The 22,623-nt window shown below is 40.9% G+C and overlaps 1 protein-coding gene across 1 annotated transcript in view; it reads left to right on the top strand.

Annotated features, from left to right (window-relative positions):
- Positions 1-22,330, top strand: part of LOC101536303 (B-cell receptor-associated protein 29) — a 37,953-nt gene extending 15,623 nt beyond the window's left edge. The window contains exons 6-7 of the mRNA XM_036497308.2: positions 18,085-18,185; positions 22,169-22,330. Coding sequence (XP_036353201.2) covers positions 18,085-18,185; positions 22,169-22,204 — 137 coding nt within the window. The 3' untranslated portion in view covers positions 22,205-22,330. The remainder of the gene's footprint in view (positions 1-18,084; positions 18,186-22,168) is intronic.
- The last annotated feature ends 293 nt before the right edge of the window (positions 22,331-22,623 follow it).

Here is a 22,623-nt window from a genome sequence, read left to right as displayed (position 1 = left end):
TGCAGAGAGAAAGAGAAACAGAGAGAAAGATCTTCCATCTACTGGTTCACTCCCCAAGTGGCCGGAGTGGAGCTGATTTGAAGCCAGGAGCCAGAAGCTTCTTCCGGGTCTGCCACATGGGTGCAGGGTCCCAAAGCTTTGGCCCATCCTCTACTGCTTTCCCAGACCACTGGCAGGGAACTGGATGGGAAGTGGACCAGCTGGGACACAAACCAGAGTCCATGTGGGATCTTGGTGCATGCGAGGCGAGGGCTTAACCACTGGGCTATCATACCAATCCCCTTATGTTGTTTTTTAACCTAATCTACAAATTTGCTGCTGATTATTTTTTAAAATACTGGAAGCTATTTTCAGGATACATTTGATTTTTTTCTTTTTTTTTTTTTTTTTTTTTTTTTTAAATAAATTCCAAAGTCTTGCTTCTCTTTATATTTGCAAAGCATCTCTTCTCATGTTACAGGCAAGATACACTAAAAATGAGACAAGAATAGATTGTATGTTATGCTATACATGTCTTTTTTAAGATTTTATTTAGTTTCAAGTTTTTAAAAATATTTTTATTGGAAAGACAGATCAGATTTAGAGAGAAGGAGAAACAGAAAGATCTTTCATTGCTGGCTCACTGCCCAAACTATTGGAGCTGAGGTGACCTGGAGCCAGAAGCTTCTTCCAGCGCGGGTGTGGGGTCCCAAAGCTTTGGGCTATCTATCCTTCGCTGCTTTTTGAGGCCATAAGCAGGGAGCTAGATGGGAAGTGGAGCAACTGGGATACAAACTGGCATCCATATAGAATCCCATTGCATACAAGGCAAGGATTTAGCCATTGAGCCATCGCACTGTTTGTTTGTTTGTTTGTTCATTGGAAAAGGCAGAAATACAGAGAGAAAAAAAGAGGGAGAGGTTTTCCATCCGCTGGCTCATTCCCCAAATGGCCAAAACAGCCAGGGCTGAGCCAGGGGCTTCCTCTGGGTCTCCAACGTGGATACAGGGGACCAAGCACATGTGTCATTCTCTGCTGCTGTTCAAGTGTTACCAGTGAGCTAAATCGGAAGCAGAGCAGCTGGGACATGAACCGGCACCTTTATGGGTTGCTGACACTACAGGCAGCCAGTTAGCCTGCTGTGGCACAGCACTGGCCTCACTGCACATCTCTGACTGCTAGTTGATATAGTTTCTTGTTCCTTTGTTTTTCAAAAATTCCAACTCAGATATTTTCAGATTAAATTTCGTAAGACTGACATGAAACTAAACTCAATGTTACATGAACATTTCTTTCCAAGACAAATCAGATGTTTGAGGAAAATGAACTCTTTCATAACAGGATTGTGTTTATAATCTGATGAGAGATACCACCTTCTGTGTTTGGAGTGTAGACTGCAGGACTACTTTTAGAGTAAATCAGTGTCATGCACAAAGCGGATTTCACCAGTTCGGGTACGTCCAGTTTGGTTCTAGTAACACGTGTAATATTTTATGAACACAATTTTTTTCACCCAATGTTACTTTGTGTGTATGTGTGTGTGTGTGTGTGTGTAGATAACATTCTTAGTGGCCTTGAGAAGGTCAGTGTTCCATTTCCAACCAAGCTATTATTTTATCCTCTTAACCAAGTCAGTCAAAGTCATAAAGGCCAGAATTTAGAAGTTACGTCAATTAGTGGGGCAGGATTTGGATGAATTCAACAATAAAATGTTCTGTACAGTTGATTCCTAACAATTAAGGGTAATAATCTAACATTAAGGGTAATAATCTAACATTTCAAGAAAACATTTATTTTTTATTTTTGGAAATTGAACATAAAGGCAGTGTGAATCTTTTTTTTTTTTCTGAAAATAAGCATGCTTTCCGTATGAGTTTTCTGACTCTTGGCATTTCTTAAATCTAAGAATATTATTTTCTTGCAAATATATTACTAGGAGGGAAGTGCAAATCTAAAATTTTGTCCAACCTAATTAGACTCAAGTTGAAAAGTGACTGAGGCAGCTGTTAATTCTGAGGAGTGGCAAACCAGTTTTGAACCGTTAGCCTGGGTTTTGATGAGAGTTTATGAACTCTTGTCTGCACTTCAGCGTAGTGGTCTTCAGGTAACCCAAAAGAACACCAGCATCCCAGAGCACCTGGCTTATGTTTAGGACTTACTTGGTCAGGTGTAAGGATCCAGTCTGTCATGCTGATACCCATTTAAAAACAACTCTAATATCCCAATGCATGGAGTAATTGGGAAGGGTGTCGCTATAAACAAAGCTTTGAGCAAGAAATTCATGAAAAATTAAAGTTAAGTTCATTTGGTATTAAAACATTTAATTCCAAATACGATTTTTTTCTTAATACACATTTTTAGCAACTTTTTGAAGATCTTTCATATATATAGTAGAGAACCTGATGTCCAAAATAGAGTGACTTCAGAATTCTTAAGAGTTACTTATCTCCCTCAATATCCCCCTTTACCTCAGATACGTGATGGAAACAATATGGACATAATAGCATTACCCACTTTCCTATCCCCCTAAACCTTTTTTTTTTCCTTCTTTTTGCTTTAACTGTAATTAACTATGTAAACAATACAATAAAAAGAAAAAAAAATTAATTAAAAAAAAAAAAAAGAGTTACTTATTTAAAGTGCAGTTACATGTAGTGACAGTGAGATATTCCATCCACTGGTTTACTCCCCAAATAGCCATGACAGTTGGTTCTGGTCCTGGCCAAAGCCAGGGACTAGAGACTCCATCAGGATCATTTTTCAAACAGACACTTATTTGAGAGGCAGAATAACAGGAAGAGAGGGAGAGAAGTCTTCTGTGCACTGATTTACTCTCCAGATGGGCACAAGCACTCCCAGGCCGACACCAGGAGCCAGGAGCTTGTTCCAGATCACCCACTTAGGTGCAGGGCCCCCAAGCCTTTGGGACATCTGCTGCTGCTTTTGCAGACCCGTTAGCAGGGAGCTGGATCAGAAGTGGAGCAGCCAGGACTCAGACACCGGCGCCCACACAGGAGGCTATGGCTTTAGGCGGTAGCTTTTCCTATTGTGCCACAGTGCAGGCGTGAAACTTATCCAGGTCTTCTAGGTGTGCACATGGGCCCCAAGCACCCTGCTTTTCCAGGTGTGTTTAGCAGAGAGATCAACTGGAAATGGAAGAGCGCAACTTAAACTGGCACTGTAGTGTAAGATGCCAGCATCACAGACAGTGGCTTAACCCACTGTGTCCCAGTGCTGGCTCCCATAGAGAAGACTCTCAGGGTGACTTCCCTTTCTCCCAATTCTAAATTCAGCAAGTCATTAATGAAGTCACATTCTTCTCTTCGACACATTGTTTGATACAGTCTTAGAATCGTTAGGATGGAATCTGATGTGTTTTATCTATCTGTTGGCTTACAGATCTTGAAATGTTTAACTCCCTTGGTGAGACATTAGGAAGAAGACATCTTCCAGTGATCATAATTGTTGTTGTTGTTGTTTTAAAATTTATTTATTTATGTGTGTATGTATTTATGAAAGGCAGAGACACACAGAGAGCTCTTCCATTTGCTGACTCACTCCTCGAATGGCTAGGGCTGGACCAGGCAGAACCCAGGAGTCCAGAGTTTCATTGGAGTCTCCTGTTGGTATGGTGTTTGAGTACTTGGATCATCCTCCATCGATTCCCCAGGCACATTAGCAGGGAGCTGGACTGGAAGTGGAACAACCTGATACCTACATGGGATGCTGACATCACAGATGGTGGCTTTACCTGCTATACCACAGTACTGACCTTAAACATAACCATTTCTTGTTAGTGTAACAGTGTGGCTGTTTGTTTAGAACGCCTGTCAGAACAACTGATATGGACTCGTAAAACATTATTATTATAGAAGAGAGATCATTTGAGTAAAGAAGCCATCATGCTTTTTCCATTGTAAGATTAAGAAGCAGAAAATGGGACTAGGTTTGCATTTCTTATAGAATTATAACACACGCTAATCCCTATATTGTTGCAAGACTGTTTGAGAACCTAATTTTTTTAATCAGTTTTATATGCACGTAGTTCTTAAAGGCTGATTGTAATACAAAGCTTGTATTAAAAATAGCAGTCTGCTTCTTTGGCCCTTTTCCCAGATGCAGTTAGATTCAACTCATTTGGTTATTTCTTCTATTTGTCTCATGGTTTATAAATGCATTCTCATATGTATTCAGTGTAGGAAATGATCTTTGACCTTCTTATGTGGAAGACCTCTTCTGTCACCCAACCCTTCTGAATACTTCCTTTCCCTCTCCATGCTGCCCATATAAGCGTATCATAGCTAGCTGCATTGTGAGAATTGTGTATCTGTTCTTCATCTTTGAGGGGATTTCCTTTTCCTCTCTCCTGTGTTAATACACTCTCTTCCTGGATTCCATGCTTTCAGTGTTTTGTTTAACCTCTCCTGTTGGAACATAACATCCAATAGCTTCCTGGGCAGCAGGGGAGGGAATTGTATGAGAGGAAGCAATTTAAAGCCTGAATTGTCTGAGAATATAAACTCACCCTGGATTGAAAATGTTTGACCTCAGGCCTTTGAAGGTGATCCTGCTTTGTCTTCTGACACACTTGGTTTTTGTTGACCATGGCGAGTCATTCCCGTTCCTGTCTGTCTTGTATGTAGCCTGGTTTGGTGTGGTTTTGTCTTCAGGAAACTTGTGGAATATTTTCTCTGTGCTCTTGAGATATATATACATGGTGTATAATAGACAAGATTTGTAGTTTAAGGGTAAATAGATTTAGAATGAGCCCAGATACCTCATTTGGTTGGTCAGAATGTTTTTACACAAAATAGGCCCAGGGAAAGGAGGGAGAAATGATGAGTTTTGTTTGGATTTAAAGGACCATAAGGATATTCTAGTGAGAATGTCCCAAATACACTTGGTCATAAGAGCTTGATAGCCCAGAAGAAAGGCAGTCTCAAGTTAGATTGTAAGTTGTCTCATGCTAGGACAGCTGATAGTCAAGACATTGATAGACATGTCCAGGAATACTGTATTAAAAGGGAAGGAAGAGGTCGGAACCCAGAGTTCAGGCAAGAGTACTGCAGAAAGTTTGTGGAAAATGGAATTCAAAAATTTTCATTTCAGTGCTGAAAAGTTTTAAAATCCATGCATAGTTTTTTTCTTGATACACATCTATAAACACTTTCAAGACTCCATGGGCACATGAATTTTGAAAATTTTCTGGCAGCAAAACTGACATTTTAAGTCTATTTTCCATCAGCTTTTTTTATTTCAGCATGGGAAAGTTAGATAAAGATGAAGCTTCCAGTCACTGATTACTCCAAGATGCCCACAACAGCTGGGGCTGGAACCGAGTGAGCCTAGGAGTCAGGTGATACGCAGTGCAGGTCTCCCACGTGAATGGTAGGAACCCAGTTAACTGAGCTGGTCCATTACCTCCTATGATCTAAGTGGGAAGCTGGAGCTAGGAAGCAGAGCTGGGAATGCAACTGAGGTGTCCCAATGTAGATGGTGGCATCTTAACCAGTGAGCTGAATACTCATCCTTCTATGAACTTCTTTCCCTCATAACAGCGCTTGAGGATTAGACTAAGAAAAAAACATCAGATGTTTTGCCTGGTGACTTAACCTGTAATCCCTTAAGCATTTACTTAATGATGAAGATCTCCCCCGGATTCTGAGGTGGGGGAGATGGAGATGGTTATTTTCAGTTATTAAAAATATTTGTGAAGCCTTACTGCTGATACAGTACAACATGCTGTGTGTAGGGATGAAACTCAGAAAAATAGACTTCAAAAGCTACTTTGAAGGTGCCAGCAGGAACAGAGTGCATGGCTAACGGGAGTTGGAGGAGGTGAGAGCGTATGAAGAGGCTGAAACTGGGGAAGCAAACGCTGTTGCTTAGTCATGTTCCCTCCTGTCTCCTTGGACTGCCTCACTGTTTCACAACGTGATCTGTGTTCTGAAGTTTTCCTTCGTTTGTTCTCTTTCCATCTTGTTTTGCCTTGTTCATTTTTGTCAAAGATAAGGTACTGAACACTTGTAAAGGTCTGTGCTTCAGTAACTCTTCACAGAAAATGATTTTCTTGCCTGCTATACTAGACCAATACCATATTCTCCTACATCATGGACTGTTCCTACAATTTTCTTAAACCAGTACTCTTCAGCAGTCTCTATCACATCAGAGTCTGGGATTTGGAATTCTGCAAAGGGTTATAGCAAAGGAATCTTAGCAATATGGAGACTTTGCTCTTCCACTTTTTAATGTTTATTATGCCTTCTGTGTAAAAGGTCTTGTGCTTGCTAGGGAGGATACCAAGACATATACATTACCATCCTAGTCTGATCTCCAAACCCAGGAACCAGGGGTTTCCTCCAGGTCTCCCACACAGGTGCAAGAGCCTGAGACCTTGTATCATCCTCAGCAGCTGATTTCCACGTCCATGAGCACGGAGCTGGATGGGAAGTGGAGCAGTTGGGCCACAAACAGGTGCTGATATGGGATGCTAACACTCCAAGGAAGATTAGCTTGCTGTGCTACCAAACCAGCCACCTTAGACTCTTCTATTTTTTTTTTTTTAAGATCTATTTATTTTTATTGGAAGGTCAGATATAGAAAGAGGAGGAGAGACAGGAAGATGTTCTATCTGCTGGTTCACTCCCTAAGTGGCCACAACAGCCAGAGTTGAGCTAATCTGAAGCCAGGAGCTTCTTCTGAGTCTCCCACATGGGTGCAAGGTCCCAAGTCTTTGAGCCATCCCCCTTTTGCATTTCAGGCCACAAGCAGGGAGCTGGAAGGGAAGTGGAGCATCTGGGATACAAACCAGCGCCTGTGTGGGATCCCAGCACCTGCAACGTGAAGACTTAGCCTCTAGGCTCTCGTGCCGCGCCCCCACCTAAGACTTAAGAATTCTATGTGGGACCAGTGTTGTGTGGCTTAGTGGGAACAGCTGTGGCCTGTGAAGCCAGCATCCCATATGGATGTGGATTTGTGTCCTGGATACTCCACTTTCAATCTAGCTCCCTGCTAATGCACCAGGGAAATCAGTGGAGGATGGCCTAAGCTCTTGGGCCCCTGCACCCCTGTGGGAGGACCAGGAGGAAGCAGTTGGATCCTGATTTTTGGCTGGCCCAGCCCTGGCCCTTTGTGGCCATCTGGGGAGTGAATCAGCATATGAAAAATGGAACAATCTCTGTCTTTCTCCATCCCGCCCCCCACTCCCTCCCTCCCTATAACTACGCCTGTCAAACAAATAAATCTTTTAAAAATATATAGTTATCTTGCACAATTTAAAATTTATGAAACCATGTAAATATTTGCAAATGTGGAATTAAAGCTACTCAAACTTGATTTTGAGACCAGCTTTTAACCTCTGTCACCTTGAGGAAGTTGCTTTAAGCTACAGTTATAAATTCTTTATATATACATGTTTTATGTTAATGCTAAAAGCTTTGACTAATTTTCATCGGAAAAAATATTAAAACTAAAACATTTTTCTCAAATCTAAGTATAATTTTTCTGTGATTTTTTGCCAGATCCAATTTTTATTGCTTCCTTCCATATCATAATAATTAAAAAGTTGTGAAATTTAAGGTAAACTATTTTACAAGCTTTCTATACTGATATAAAAATATCCCTCTCAGAGCGTTAACAGTGGTAAAACATGCAATATTGGATGTTAGAATTGTTCATTTGCTAATTAAATCTGGGGTTGGTTTATAAAGCCCAAGTATAACAGGCCTGTTTCTCTCAGTGGTGTTTTGGAATTAGATTAGTCAGGCCCAAGGTGCTTTAATTGCCCAGTGTTTAAAACTTAGGTGATGAACACCAGTGAGGTGAATTCATTTTGAAGACACTGGAGCATGAGTTTTTTTCAGTAGAATTCACCTAATGAGGGCATTTCCATGTGGAAACTCAACCCAGTGTCTCCAATCAGTTTACCCCAAACTGAGTGGTTGTTCCCTCTTGTGGTTCTGGACTCAACCACTTTTGAAACTGACAGGAAGCAACCAGTTAGGGAAACTAAAGCTGGGAAAGCCTTTCTTCCCAAAAACTAAACCCTACATAAGTCGCTTTTATCCTTTCGGTGAAGAAGATTGATAAAGTTTTTCAAAGAGTTGTCTTAAAATTTTGCATCATATTTTGGGCCATCTTCTCATGTTCTGATATCTTATAGTTCTTTTTGAGTGAGTAATCTCCCATCCAAGTACTAACCAGGCCCGACCCTGCTTAGCTTCCGAGATCAGACAAGATCGGGCGCATTCAGGGTAGTATGGCCGTAGACTTGAGTAAGTGTATAATCTAAGAAAACTTGATAAAATGTTCATGTGTTGCTGTAGCACATTGGTCAGCAAGCTATTTTCCTGATTTGGATACAACCTGCTGCCTTGTTTTTATACAGCAGAATTTTTTGCAACAGAACCACACCCATTCATTTACCTTGTTTTCTGTGGCTTCTAAGTTAGTGGTTGTGCTGGAGATTGCAAGGACTGGAAAAGCGAAAATACTGCCTATTTACAGCAATAGTTTATTAACCTAGGTAGGGCCTTCAAATGAGGGAAAGTACTTTTTCACTGTACATGAGATCAGACTGATTCTATTGTTAGTATTATTGATGTTTGCACTCAGTGCTTGGCGGAACTAATGTTGATCAGATTAGTGTGTGCTTCTTTGGGAAAACTAATACTTTCTGTAGCATCAAAAAGAGTCCTTAAGTGAACTGCAGGTTGGTCATTCTGAATTTCACAGTTTTGTTTCTGGGTTCACATGAAATTGCTTCCTTATAATTTTTGCAAAGCAGAGATTTATGTAATTTATATATTTTTTTCAGTACTTTGCCTCAAAAACACATTCTAATTTTTGACTCCAAAGCAGCATTATTAGTACCATTTGTAATCATTCTTGGCTTAAAACAAAACCAAAATAATTTTTCTTAGATGAAGAACTTGGCAACCTAAGGTTAATGAATTTTTGTGTATTTTGGATTTTTCCCTCACTAGCAATACATATAGTGGGGCTGATTTTATTTGCTAATTTAGAAAGCTTATTTATCAATACTCTGGCCCAGAGTGCTAGTAACCTGTTAAGTTTCAGCATGTGTTAAATCCATGACTTTACGTATGAGCTTCCTGTAATTTCTCAGTACCCAGGAGGTGTGAGCAGGCACTAGTATACCTAGTTATAGGTAGGGAGATACAGACATACACACACAGATTGCATTTCTTGTCTCCTTTGTCTTTGCATGAGAAAAATACAACTATAGTTGGTTTTATTCATTGCTTGCTCCATTGTATTTTGGACCTCATCACACTTCTACTAAGAGAGTTTTTAAAAGTAAAAGAAGGGGCCAGTGCTGTGGTACAGCAGGTAAAGCTGGCACCTGCTGTGGCATTATCCAAAATGGGCATCAGTTCAAGTTCCAGCTTCTGTGTTCCAATCCAGCTTCCTGCTAATGCATCTGGGAAAGCAGCAGAAATTGAAGTACTTGGGCCCCTTCACCCATATGGGAGACCAGCAGAACATCCCAGCTCCTGGCTTCCGACCAGTCACGCTCTGGGCATTGAGGCTCAGGAGTGAAACGGGGGACGAAAAATCTCTATTCTCGGGCCCAGCGTGATAGCATAATGGTTAAGGTCCTCGCCTTGAATGCGCTGGGATCCCATATGAGCACCGGTCCTAATCTGGCAGCTCCACTTCCCATCCAGCTCCCTGCTTGTGGCCTGGGAAGGCAGTCGAGTATGGTCCAAAGCCTTGGGACCCTGCACCCACATGGGAGACCCGGAAAGAAGTTCCTGGCTCCTAGCTTCGGATTGGCGCAGCACCGGCCGTTGCAGCCACCTGGGGAGTGAATCATTGGATGGAAGATCTTCCTCTCTGTCTCTCCTCCTCTCTGTCCATCTGCCTTTCCAATAAAATAAATAAATCTTTAAAAAAAAAAAAGGAAAGAAAATCTCTACACACTCTCTCTCTCTCTTTCTCTTTCTGTTTTCTGTCTTCAAATAAAATGAATACATCTGGACCCAGCATGGTAACCCAGTGGCTACAGTTCTCACCTTGCACATGCCAGGATCCCATATGGACACTGGTTCTAATGGTTCCCACTGGGCCCTATGTTCTATTGCCATGCCCTGCTATTCTGTAAACACTGACTTTCTCATGAAAATAAAATGTTCCAGGCTTATTGTATACTTTTCTTCCCCTGGTCCTTGAATCAGTCATTTTTCCAGTGAGTCTTGGTTCCTTAAGTGGAGAATGGTATTTAGAAAGTGAGAACTGGGCCCTTGTGTGCTCATTGCTGCTGCAATGCCATCCTCTCTTGGCCTTGTAAGCAGACAAAAATAATATTTGCTTCAAGGGAATCTCTGTGGAGAGACTTATCTTGACTTCTTAATCTGATAAAGCTTCCTAGTCATTCTCCGTCACCTCAGCCAACTTCAGCTTTCTGCCAACACTTATCTCTGCCATGCTCTTGGTGGTGTGTCTCTTCTTCGCCAACTAGAAGGTGAGAACATAGACGCTTGCCATCTTGTCCCTGTATCCTCAGCCCTTAGAAAAATGCCCGATGCGTCATCGACTTTCCGTAACTGAACACATAGATGAATGGAGTTCTCTCTCATCTTATGGGTGGTTTTCATCTCTGTAGCAGCTTCATCTTTCATGGTCATGAGAACTAGAAATCTTTGGTATCTATTTACAGACCAGGAGAAAAATTACCTTCCTCAGACTTTTCATGAAGAGAGTAACATTTTGCCACTTCTCTTGGGAAGGAACTTAGTTCTCACAGCTCCTACAGGTGTCATACATCTTAACCAAAAATGCATAATATCAAAACCCGTCATTGTGAACTCTAATTTTAAATGTTTTAAGACTTATTCTTGCCAAATTGCCCTTCAACAATCCTCACAAGTCATTTAAATCTGTTCCATATAAGGTGTGTAGTAGCAGTGAAGTTTCCCACACTATGATAGTTTGGAAATGTATTCAGACTTTTCTTGATATATTTGCTTTTCTCATATCCACTTTTTCATTGCCTCCTTGTTGATATTTTTAAATATTACACTTTGATTTTTGTTTTAATTTTGAAAGATTTTTCAATCTTTTCTTTAAAAAAAAACTTGTTTATTTATTTATTTGAATGGCAGAATTACATACAGGCAGAGAGAGAGAGAGAGAGAGAGCTTCCATCCACCAGTTTATTTCCCATATGGCCACAACAGGTAGGACAAAACCAGAATGAAACTGGATGTTTCAGCTGGGTGTCTCCTGTGGGTGTAGAGCCCAAGCACTTTGGTCGTCCTCCACTGCTTTCCCAGGCGTATTAGTAGGGAGCTGGAAGCAAGTGGAGCAGCCAGGACTCAAACCAGTGCGCATATGTGATGCTGGCACCACAGGCAGTGGCTTTATCTCCCTACTGCAGCATTGGCCTTGATTCTTTTTTTCTTTTAAATACATGATATAACACATCACAAAATAAATTTGTACAGAAGACCTTTTTTTTTTTAATTAAAGCAGTGTAGGGAGGTGATTTTGATGGGTTCTTTGTTGCTTAGCAGGTAGAGACTAGTGAACTGTATTGCTTCTGTGCCTTTATGAAAAGTGATTTGTTCATGGGGCTCGGCAGCGTGGCCTAGTGGCTAAGGTCTTCGCCTTGATCCCATATGGCCGCTGGTTCTAATCCCGGCAGCTCCACTTCCTCTCTGTCTCTCCTCCTCTCAGTATATCTGACTTTGTAATAAAAATAAAATAAATCTTAAAAAAAAAAAAAAAAAAAGAAAAGTGATTTGTTCCCCCACATGCTTTAAAAATAAACTCCTTTGGGCCCGGTGCGGTAGCCTAGCAGCTAGAGTTTTTTCCTTGCACATGCTGGGATCCCATATGGATGCAGGTTCTAATCCCGGTGGCCCCACTTCCCATCCAGCTCCCTGCTTGTGGCCTGGGAAAGCAGTTGAGGACGACCCAAAGCCTTGGAATCCTACATCCCTGTGGGAGACCCAGAAGAAGCTCCTGGCTCCTGGCTTCAGATCAGCTCAGCTCCGGCTGTTGTGGCCACTTGGGGAGTGAATCAGCAGATAGAAAATCTTCCTCTCTGACTCTCCTCTCTCTCTCTCTCTCTCTCTCTCTCTATATATATATATATGTATATATATATATATATACATATATATATATACACACACACACACATACACATATGTATACATATATACACGACTTTCCAATAAAAATAAATAAATCTTTTTTTAAAGGAGATTTAAAAAATAAAAATAAACTGCTTCATTTTAGCACAATTTAGATTTACAAAAAAAAGCAAGATGATAGAGAATTCCCACATACGCATATTAATTTTTAATGTCTTACAATAATGTTATATTTGTATAATTAATAAACCAGTAGTGTGATACATTGCTATCAACCAAAAATCAGTGTTTCTTTACATTTCCTTGACTTTCACTTAATGTCTTTTTTTCTGTTCTGGGACCTCATTCAAGATACAACATTATATTTAGTAGTCATTTCTCCTTGTGCTCTTCCTGGCTGTAATAGTTTCTCAGAATTTCCATAGTTTTGATAGCCTAAGAAGCAGTAATAATGTACAGAGGAGCTTCAAGATGTTCATGAAAACTCGCATTAACTTTTGACTTTCTTTTCCCACAAAATTTGTGAAGCCCCTCATATTTTGTAGGTTATGCCTGCTGGGATTATTCTAAACTTTTTCCTGCATATTAGACTAGGTTTGTATCAGTTGATGTTGAGTTTGATCAAACCTGGCTAACATGGTGTTTGTCAAGTTTCCATACTTTGAAGTTCATTTCTTTTCTCCTTTCTCTATGTTGTAATCTTTGAAAGTGATTTACTGTTCACAGACCACACTTAAGAGATGACGATTTATGGCCAACCAATGTGGCACAAAACACGAGCAGTCCTGGCTGATGCACTTGTGATCTGGCCTCCTACTAATGTGCCTGGGAGACAATGACTGATGGCCCAACTACCTGGGCCATCGCCACCCTCTTAAGTTTCCTTGGGCTTCAACCTGGGACGGACCTGGCTAATGCATCGTTTAAGCAATGAACCAGTGGGTGGAAGATCTTTGTCTCTCACTCCCTGTCACTCTGCCATTCAAGTCAATAAACAAATCTATACAAAAAAAGGGGGGTGGGGAGAGGAGTTGCACCCTACCTGCCATGAGTAAAATATCCACATAATTAATTTGAAGTTATTCTACACAGGTTTATCTGCTCTCTCCATTTATTCATTTATGTTAATATGAAGTAATGGATATTTGTTTTATACTTTGTACTATAATTTAATACTGTTTTATTTTCTTGCTTAAGTTACCCAGCTTTGGTTACTGGGGCCTCTTAGTTGATTTCTGTGTCTTTAACGCAGCCCCAGCTCTGGTGGATTTTTTGCGTCTTTGTTCTTGTAGCCTGCCTTTACTTTTTTAGTTTGTTTTTTTTTTGTTTTGGTTTTGTTTTTTTTTTTTTTTCGCAAGATCCTCCAGGATTGTGCATTATTTCCTGCCCCATTATTGAAATTGGTATTTTAGAGGTGTGTAGTGTGTGTGTGTGTGTTTATTTTAATCAAATTACATTCTCAGAAACTGTTTGTTGACATTTTGTTTTAAATTGTTGAATCTAATGAGATCACGTGTAATAGGATGTTATTTTCTTCCAACTATTTCAAGAATGGACTGTATGCTGTGTGGCTGGCTCTTCAGCTATCTGGAAATTTTGGTGTTTTTTGTTTTGTTTTGTTTTGTTTTGTTTTGTTTTTTACTGAAGATACAGCTGCTTTATCTTGCTGCAATCAAAAATGCCCAATAGGTGACTAAAGTAACACTTCATGCTTAGTCACCTGATATTTTTCATTTTCAGGAAATGAACTGGTTCTACACAAATGAATTTTTCAGACGCCTAAAGCTTATACTTTTCATCTAGCTCTTCCTTCTTTTAAGGATCACATTTTTAAGTCCCTATTCCTGTTCTGATGCACAGACTAGAAAGACAGGCAGAGCCATTTCTTGAGTCATCCCCAAGGCGGTGTTGTGTGGACAGAGTTCCCCTTTGACACAGTGCATGCAGGACGCCATGGAGGTCCAACTGCAGACATGGGACAGTGGCTTGCTATTTTGAAGGAACATCAGTGGAGTAGATGAACTAGGGGGGAGCTAAGGTAGTGGAGGTAAAGAGGGCAGCACAGAATGTTTCAACAAAGAGTATGTAACAAAGAGTACAGCACTTCTGGGTTCCTGCAGGGAGCCTAAACCAAGATGGGCCAATGGACAGTAGAGGAGTTGAGCAGCAGGCCCAGGAGCTGTGAGAAGGGCCTCTGGTGCCATGGTTCCATGGGAGTGTTGCTGGGGGGTCCATTGGAGGAAGTTTTACCATGAGAGCAGTCAGTCTCCACAGGCACAGTGGAGGATAAATTTGAGTAATCAGGCTACTGGGAGAGAAAGAAAACATCTCAGTGACCCTCCCTGGTGAAGAGAATGAGCGCAAACATTGTAGCTAGCTTGACACATGGACAGGAACCAACAGATCTCAGTAACAGGTACATGTGAGGTTTAAACAGAGTGATGACTAAAGTGATAAGTGAAATAAGTGTAGACCCTTTGTGGACCTGACAGCACGGGCAAGCACAAGAATAGCTATGATCAATCCACATGGTACATTCCTCTCGGAACAGAAGTTAGCATAGCTACTAAGTATCTTAGAAGCATCATGGTGGATTAACAGTCCAGTAATTGTTGGTCATTGGCAAGGGTTCTACATCTGTGGATTAAATCATACAGTAGCTCCACTGTATGATTCTCTCAAGTTCTCAGAAATGAAACCAAGTAAAATGCATGTGTGAGAGGTGGTGGGGGTATACTGGATCTACGGAAATATTTCAAATAAAATGGTTTCCGCCAGCTCAGTCCTGACAGCTATTGCAAAACAGCCCCACTTTAGCTGTCATGTCTCTAAAAAATTGCTCTTCCATTTCCTGGCTGATAATATCTGTAATCTCTGATAGAAGTCACAATGAAACAATACGTTCATGCACTGCATTAGTCTCAGCAGCTCCTCCCACTGTGCACATGGCTCAATGAATGTGAGCTTGGCACTTTAAAATACTTCCAGCCTGCCTCTTTGTCATTGGCCTCAAACATTTCAGCTTAACATGTGTCACTGTGGCATGAGTTGTGATTCTTTTCTATATTAATAAATGATCCCCATGCCTTAGAAAGTTCCTGTTGGCTAGGACATAGCCTGGTGTCTACTTGAACCCAAGTAGCAGTTTCATAAAAGATCTTAGCATTCCATAAAATCACTGGCAAGAGATAGCTCACTTTTGAAAAAAAAAATTGAAATAGCAACATAGCTTAATCACCTTAAGCCCCTTTGTCCAATAATGTTTTCTCTATATATGCTGTTTCCAAAATAATATGGCTCAAAATGAAATAAGCATATTCACATGTCAGATGACAAGCTTATATATAATCCCTTGGTTACAGATGCAGCTCCAGAAGGATGTAGGAGACATCCAAAACACAATATTGTCATTTTTATAAAATGAGAAGTAGAGAAAGGCCTGGGAAACCATCCACAGTGCTTTTCGATGATAGTAACCTCCCCTAATTGGAGTGAATTCAATAGGGTAGTCATTATTAGGTTTATTAATATCCACCAGAATACCCAGCACTGTTTGTACCTTGGCAGAAAACTGTTATGTATTTGTGTTGTTTTTTATAGAATTGTACCAGTGATGGGCAGAGGAAAATCTTGGTTGGGCTGCTGCAGGTAGTTTGCTAGTTCCATTTAATAAGGAACTATTAAGTAAATGTCTTAAATATGTCAGATTCCCTAAATAATTTGTGCATGTCCAAATTTTTAATTTTTTTTTTTAAATATTGATTGATTTTCATTCCCCAGATGGCTGCAACTGCCAGGGCTGGTTTAGGCCCGAGCCCAGAGCCAGCAGCTTTATGCCTATCTCCAACATAAGTGGCAGAGGCCCAAACATTTGGGCCATCCTTCACTACCTTTCCTGGCATATTAGCAGGGAGCTGGATTGGAAGTAAAGTGGCTGGGACAAAAACTTGGCACTCCAGGTTGGGAGTGCCAGTATCACAAGCAGCAGCCTTACTCCTCTGTGCCACAAGGCCCTAAGTACACGTCATAACAGTAAGATCAACTGTTCAGTGCAGGGCCTGACCAATTAGTCAGTTCCAACTGCTGGAACAAAGCCGTGTGGACTTCCCATGAACAACACAAATGCTTTACTCATAGGTCTGAAGATAGGAAGTTTGAGATTGAGGAGCCACCAGGCCTGGTGATGGCCCATTTCCCTGGCCCATAGATACTACCATCTCATTGTATCCTCACATCAAGGAAAAGGTCACTATTTCAATTCATGAAGGCCCTGTCCTCCTGACCCAGTACCTCCCAAACCCGACTTCTAAAGCCTGGGTGAGTTTTCAACATGAATTAGGGAGTGAACCAAGCATTCAGACCGGAGCACCAACAACGTAAAAGCCACCATTATAGGCTAGTACACATCATCAGGTTGTAGGAACTCGTGTGTTTTTTGCACACCAGAAGTCCAGGCTCTTGGGCACTTTTTCAGCAGGGCCAGTGCTGTGGCACAGCTAGTTGAGCCACTGCATGTACCAAAAGAATCCCATGTGGGCCCTGATTTGAGTCCTGGCTGTCCCGTTTCTGATCCAGCCCCCTGCCATTGCTCCTGAGAAAGTAACAGAGGCTGGCCCAAGTGCTTAGGACCTTACACTCACATGAGAGATCCAGAAGACGGTCCTGGCTCCTGGCTTCATCCTGGCCCAGCTCCTGCCATCGTAGTCATCTAGGGAGTAAGCCAGTGGATGGAAGACCTCTCTGACTCTCCCTATCCCCATCTCTGTCTGTAACTCCCCACTTGCATATCCAAGTAAACTCTTAGAAACACCTTTTCGATAGAACTAAAATTGAAAACTAATGTATAGCTTTATCTTGTGCCTTTGTGTCCAAGTGGACTTCAGCTACCACCAAAACTCTGTCTTTACCAAATTTAATTAAAAGTAAATAAAAACATAAATTTAGTTCATATGTAAATGGGATGTAATCATGAGGAAACAGGAGAAAAAGTTTTTATTTAAAAAAAGGACATGATTTTAAACATGCGAATATCACAGAAGTTAAGACTGAAGGTTATGGTGACACAGGATTGTACCTTAGTCTGGAAGTGATAAAGATGATGTAAGTGACAGAAGTGGCACATCGGTGGCAGTGTGTTTGTGGGAGAAAGAGAGAGAGCTCCCATCTGATTGCTCACTTTCCAGGTGCTCATAATGGCCAGACCAAGGTCAGGGCTGAGGAGCTAGGAACCCAGAATACACTCCAAGCCTCCCCTGTATGTAGAAGAAACCCTGTTATGAAACCATCCATCACTTCCTAGGGCTTGTGTCAGCAGAAAGCTGGAGTTGGGAACAGGAGCTAGAAACTGAACCAGCTGCTGCAATGCTCTGACATGGGACTTGGGACATTATAACTGTTAGGTTAAATGTCTGTTGCAGATTTCAAAACATTTGTTGGAGCAAAATAAACTTGAATTCCATTTTCTATGAGCTTTTTTATTGTGAAAGCATTAGAGAGAGATCTTCCATCCACTGGTTCACTCCCAGATGACTGCAATGGAGAGCTGGGTTTCTGGATCTCCCACATGGTGGCAGAGGCCCTTGGACTGTCTTCCACTGCTCTTCCAGGATGTTTGCAAGGAGCTAGACTGGAAGCGTAGCAGCCAAGACAGGAACTGACACCCATATGGGTGAGAGGGTTGCAGGCAGTGCCTTTATGTGCTACGCCACAGCAGCTCCCCCCACCAACTTGTCTTAAAGTACCTGCTTTACGGTAGAAAATGTTTTGTCATTAGGAAGTACACAATGACACGTTAAAGAGTAAAGGGACACAAAGTTTGGAACTTTGTCTCAACTCATTAAAGAAAATTGTGTGTGTAGAAAGAGAAGACAGAAATGACAGCGAATCTCCTAAAAAGAACACAGGTCTTCAGTTTGTCTTGACTTTTCTGTAAGTTTGAAAATATTTCAAAAATAAGAAAAAAAATCTGCTTTGTATTTTCTAGCTCTTTCTAAGGCACAAAATGATGTTATCACAATGAAGATGCAATCGGAGAGACTTTCAAAAGAATATGATCAACTCCTGAGAGAACACGCAGAACTTCAGGTGGGTGACTTGCTCCTACATTTTTTTGAACTAGTGAACTATTTGGTATATTTACCCATTCACAGTTAGGAAGATGTACTTAATCCTGGCTTGGTTAAAGTATTAAAGAAGCCATATATAAATATATGTGTATATATATATATTATTTATATATAAAAAGATATATGTATATATTTTTTAAACCTGGAAAGTGACAGTGAGTACTTTGAGACAAACACAAGACATCATAATGTAAAGAATTGCTAACATGCTAAAGTTTTAAGTGACAAAACTGAGCCACAAAAATAGCAGTATTGAAAAATATACTGTTTCTAGAAAAACTTGAGTTTTGCTGTCAGGATGCTTGCTGTGTTCTTGCCAAAATGAAGCCAAAAGTTGAAGTTCTCCAGCATTGTCTGCTCGCTGCTCCTCTGTCTAAGTGTTTGCGAAATGCTAAGACCAAGACTGTGGCATTGAAATATATGGATGGCTTCCAAAAATAAACTGGAGGACAGTAATGGAAAAGAAATTATTAAAACCACAAAGTGAGGTCTGGCCACCAAGTTTGTTTCTCTTCCCACCAAGTCCAATGTTCAGTAACGTGGATGAATGCTCGTCTTGCTGTGCCCCACCCTTCTTGGCTGTGTTCCACTAACCTTCATCGGTCTCTCAGCCTTGCTTTGGTCATGTGTGAGGAAGACGGAGGGAGAGGCAACCCTGGACCTTCCTCCCAGTCCTCTTAGATGGATTGCGATCATCACTTGGCAGTCTTCATGATTTTCAGCCAGGACTTTGCAGTAGTTATAGCTCTTCATTTGGATTTATTTCTTGCAAATCATTGTCTTTGCATTCCCAGGTTGTAGCCCTGTGGCTACCATGAGGCAAATATGTACTGTGCAGGCCTGGAATACCCATAGTTGACCTCCTACTAGTGTTTAGACAGAGTTCTGTCGCGCCTCTTCTTCTGAGGTATGGAAATGGGTTGAGGAGAACTCCCACTCGCTCAGTGAAGCCCCTAGCAAAAGCTGGATACTCTGTATGCTCCAATCCAAGACATGGCAGCATGATTCCTCACAGGCTTGGAGGAAGAAGCAAGATTTGGCACTCAACAAGATCAGCCCTTGGCCATATATAAAACTAGAGTCCCTAAAACTATCGGCCTCATCAGGGCATCTGAGACATCTTTCAGCGTCCACCCTCGAAAGTAAACAAGTCACTTCAGATGCCTGTGATGGCAACATCATGGTGCGTGCTCCAGAGGGACAGAAACGTTTGGATCGTTACATGGAGAAAGGGAAACAAAGACTGTGCCCTCCATGTCTTATGACCATGTACCTTGTGGCTGACATCTCATGGTTATCTTAATCCATGGATTAATCCGTGTATAACAGTGGAGTTTTCCTCAGCCCATTTCCATACCTTACAAGAAGAGGCACCTTCAACATGGAGCATCTGCATTCTTGGCAAAGGATGTAGAAAGATTTTATAAGGAATCCTTTCCCAAAGAACTAGTTGTTGGAAATGTTTCTTTATGAAAGACCACCCTCCCCACCTATGGCAAGTGCCATACTGAGAGTTGGGTCTTGTTCAGTAGCAGTTAGGCCACAGTCTAACTTTTGCTTGTGTCTAGTCTTTGAAATACTTAACAGTTGAGATTTATTGATATTGTGCTCTGGACCTATTTTAAGCACTTAGCTAATGGCTTCAAAGTATACTTTAAAAAGTTCATGGAAGGGACGCCAGTTTTGTAACACAGCAAGTTAAGCTACAGCCTGTAATGCCAGCATTCCATATGGGTACCACTTTTAGTCCAGCTCCGCTAATGTCCTTGGAAAGCAGCCAAAGACCACCCAAGTGCTTGGAATTCTGCATCCACATGGGAGACCCAGAAAAAAAAATGTATAGAAAATTTTTTTTCTCTCTCTCTTTCCCCCTCCTTCTTCCCCTTCTGTAAATCTGCCTTTCAAATTAAAAAAAAAAATCAATGAATAAATCTGGGGGAAAAAAGTGACTCTTGGGGCAGGCATTGTGGTACAGCAAGTTAAAACACCACTTGGATACCTGCGTCCCATATAGGGATGCTGACCCAGCTAGTATGTGTCTGCTTCCAATCCAGCTCCCTGCTAATGTGCCTGGGAGGCAGCAGATGGTGGTCTAAGTACCTGGAGTTTCTGCTCTGACATGGGAGACCCAGAAGGAGTTCCTGGTTCCTGGCTTTTGGCCTGTTCGTGCCTCAGCTCTTGTGGGCATTTGGGAAGATCTTTTTCTTCCTGTCTTGGTCATTTTGCCTTCAAATAAATTTTTAAAATTTTTTTGAAGAGAAAGTTACATTTTAATGTTAATTTTTACCTTCTAAACCCTGCCTGAAAAAGTAAAAAGCTGAAAGAAGTTGTCCTCATGAATTTTATTTCTACTATCAAACCAACCTTAGTAATTAAAATATAGTGTCAAGCTATTTGGGAAATGTATTCACTTTCTCACTTTTATCTAATTTATGTACTTTAAATGAAATAATCATGAAGCAAAGATTTATAACACCAAGGTGAAAAAAAAATCAAGGAAACTGAAATGGAGTGGGAGAAGCTAGCTTCTTTCCCGTAAACAGATTCCACTTTGCATCTTTTAAATCTCTTTGGATTTCCCCATCGGGTCCCTTCCCTGTTACAGGCACTAAATAAATATTTGCCCGTTCTTCAGGAACAAAAGAAAAAAAAAGCACAAATGGCTAGGGGTCATTAGTAGCGCAAAGCCATCCATGCTCAAATGGCTAGGGGTCATTAGTAGCGCAAAGCCATCCATGCTTGCCAGTTTGTTGTTGTAGAAAAATCATCAAGTCTCAGGGAGTTGCCCATAAATATAGCAGCTGCATCAAACCTTTGGGCTTTTTGCTAGAGTGGCCCGATGCATATAAACGCATTAGCGTGGTGGCATGTCCTCGTGGAGAGAACCTCCCTAGCCCTGCCTTGTAAGTGGTTAAGCAGCGCTACCCAAGTTGCTCTAAAACTATCATGCTCATCCTAAGAGCTGTGTGACCGTCCTACTTCTAAGCAACAACACTCCGCACTTCCTTTTCAACAGGTTTATTTTTCTCTTCTTCTGAAGATTTATTTGAGAGAGAATATTACCCACTGCCTCCCAGGCGTGTTAGTGGGGCAGTTGGATGAGAAGCAGGGCAGCAGGGATGGAACTGGTACCCCATAGGAGAAGCTGGTGTTGCAAGCGGTGGCTTCACGTGCCACACCACATTATCAGCCCCAGAGTTTATTTTTCTTGACATACACATTTACTTTTTTATTTTCAAGTGAGTTTTTAAGTTCATTTTCCTCTACTTTTACATTCTATACTATGGTCATGTTTTTATAACATCAACAGAGTACAATTAGAGAAAAGAGGGCGGATGTCTGCAGGACAGAGGAACAAAACCTCTCCCAACTAGGTTTTCTCCTCCTTCCATTATTTCTTTGTCAGAAAAATCTTCATTGGTTTTTTAATGGAAGAGCTGCAAGGATTTTGTTTTTCTTGGGTAACCTGTGAGACCAAAGCAGAATACACTGAGACAGGGACGGAATGAGCTTGTAGGGGCTGTGCTGGCCAAGTCCGTGGGTCTTTGCTGCCCACATGGGAGACCTGGGGGAGGTTCCTGGCCCTGGCCTGGCCCTGCCCCCACATTGATGGCCATCTGGGGAGCGAACCAGCAGACAGAAGGTCTCTCTCTTGTCTCTCCCTCTCTGTAACTCTGCCTTCAAGTAAGTAAAATAATCTTTAAAAAGGGAACTTACCAAGGGTTTATTTATTCCTCTCTAAAATTTTTTTTCCAACGAAAACTTGCAAAATTATAATTGTAATAATTTGAGACTTTCTCAACCCGTATTTTCATACTTGAGCATTCTCTTGATAACTTGATAACTTTCTCCAGAAAAAATGTTTTTTTAAAAAAGTGTTGGTTGTACCTATGAGTCTTTCTCTCTTTGCTGTACTACATAAGTCATATTTTTATCTTACAGAATCGTTCAGAAAAAGTCAATAAGAAAGGCCAGTGATGTTTATAAAAGAAGATCATGATACATCGTGTCAAGAGGATAAATTTGTTATCATGTTAGCCTTTAGAAAATTTAAAACTTAGAAAAATGCACTGTGATTGGCCAACAATATTTTTTATTGCCACACCTTAGTCTGTGTAGTAATAAGATTACCAAAATATTTGACAGTGTTTCAGAGGTACCATAGAGTGTGTATTCTAGCTCTTAGCAAAAATATAGGCATGTTAAATACAATATTTACATATTAATTGCAACATTGGTATGTTGACTGTTTCCCAATAAAAGGGAAAATTCCGTTGTTACTTCCAAAAATAGATTTTTTTTAATTGCATGTAACTTTAATAGCTTTGAAAGCTTGTATGACTTTTTGTCAGTAGTAATCTGTTTAGTCAGGCGATGATGATGACGATGTGTTTGAA

Source organism: Ochotona princeps, chromosome 25 (genome assembly GCF_030435755.1).
Source record: "Ochotona princeps isolate mOchPri1 chromosome 25, mOchPri1.hap1, whole genome shotgun sequence".
Taxonomy (NCBI): domain Eukaryota; kingdom Metazoa; phylum Chordata; class Mammalia; order Lagomorpha; family Ochotonidae; genus Ochotona; species Ochotona princeps.
Note: the sequence above shows the minus strand (reverse complement) of the source record. Positions and strands in the feature narration are given on the sequence as shown.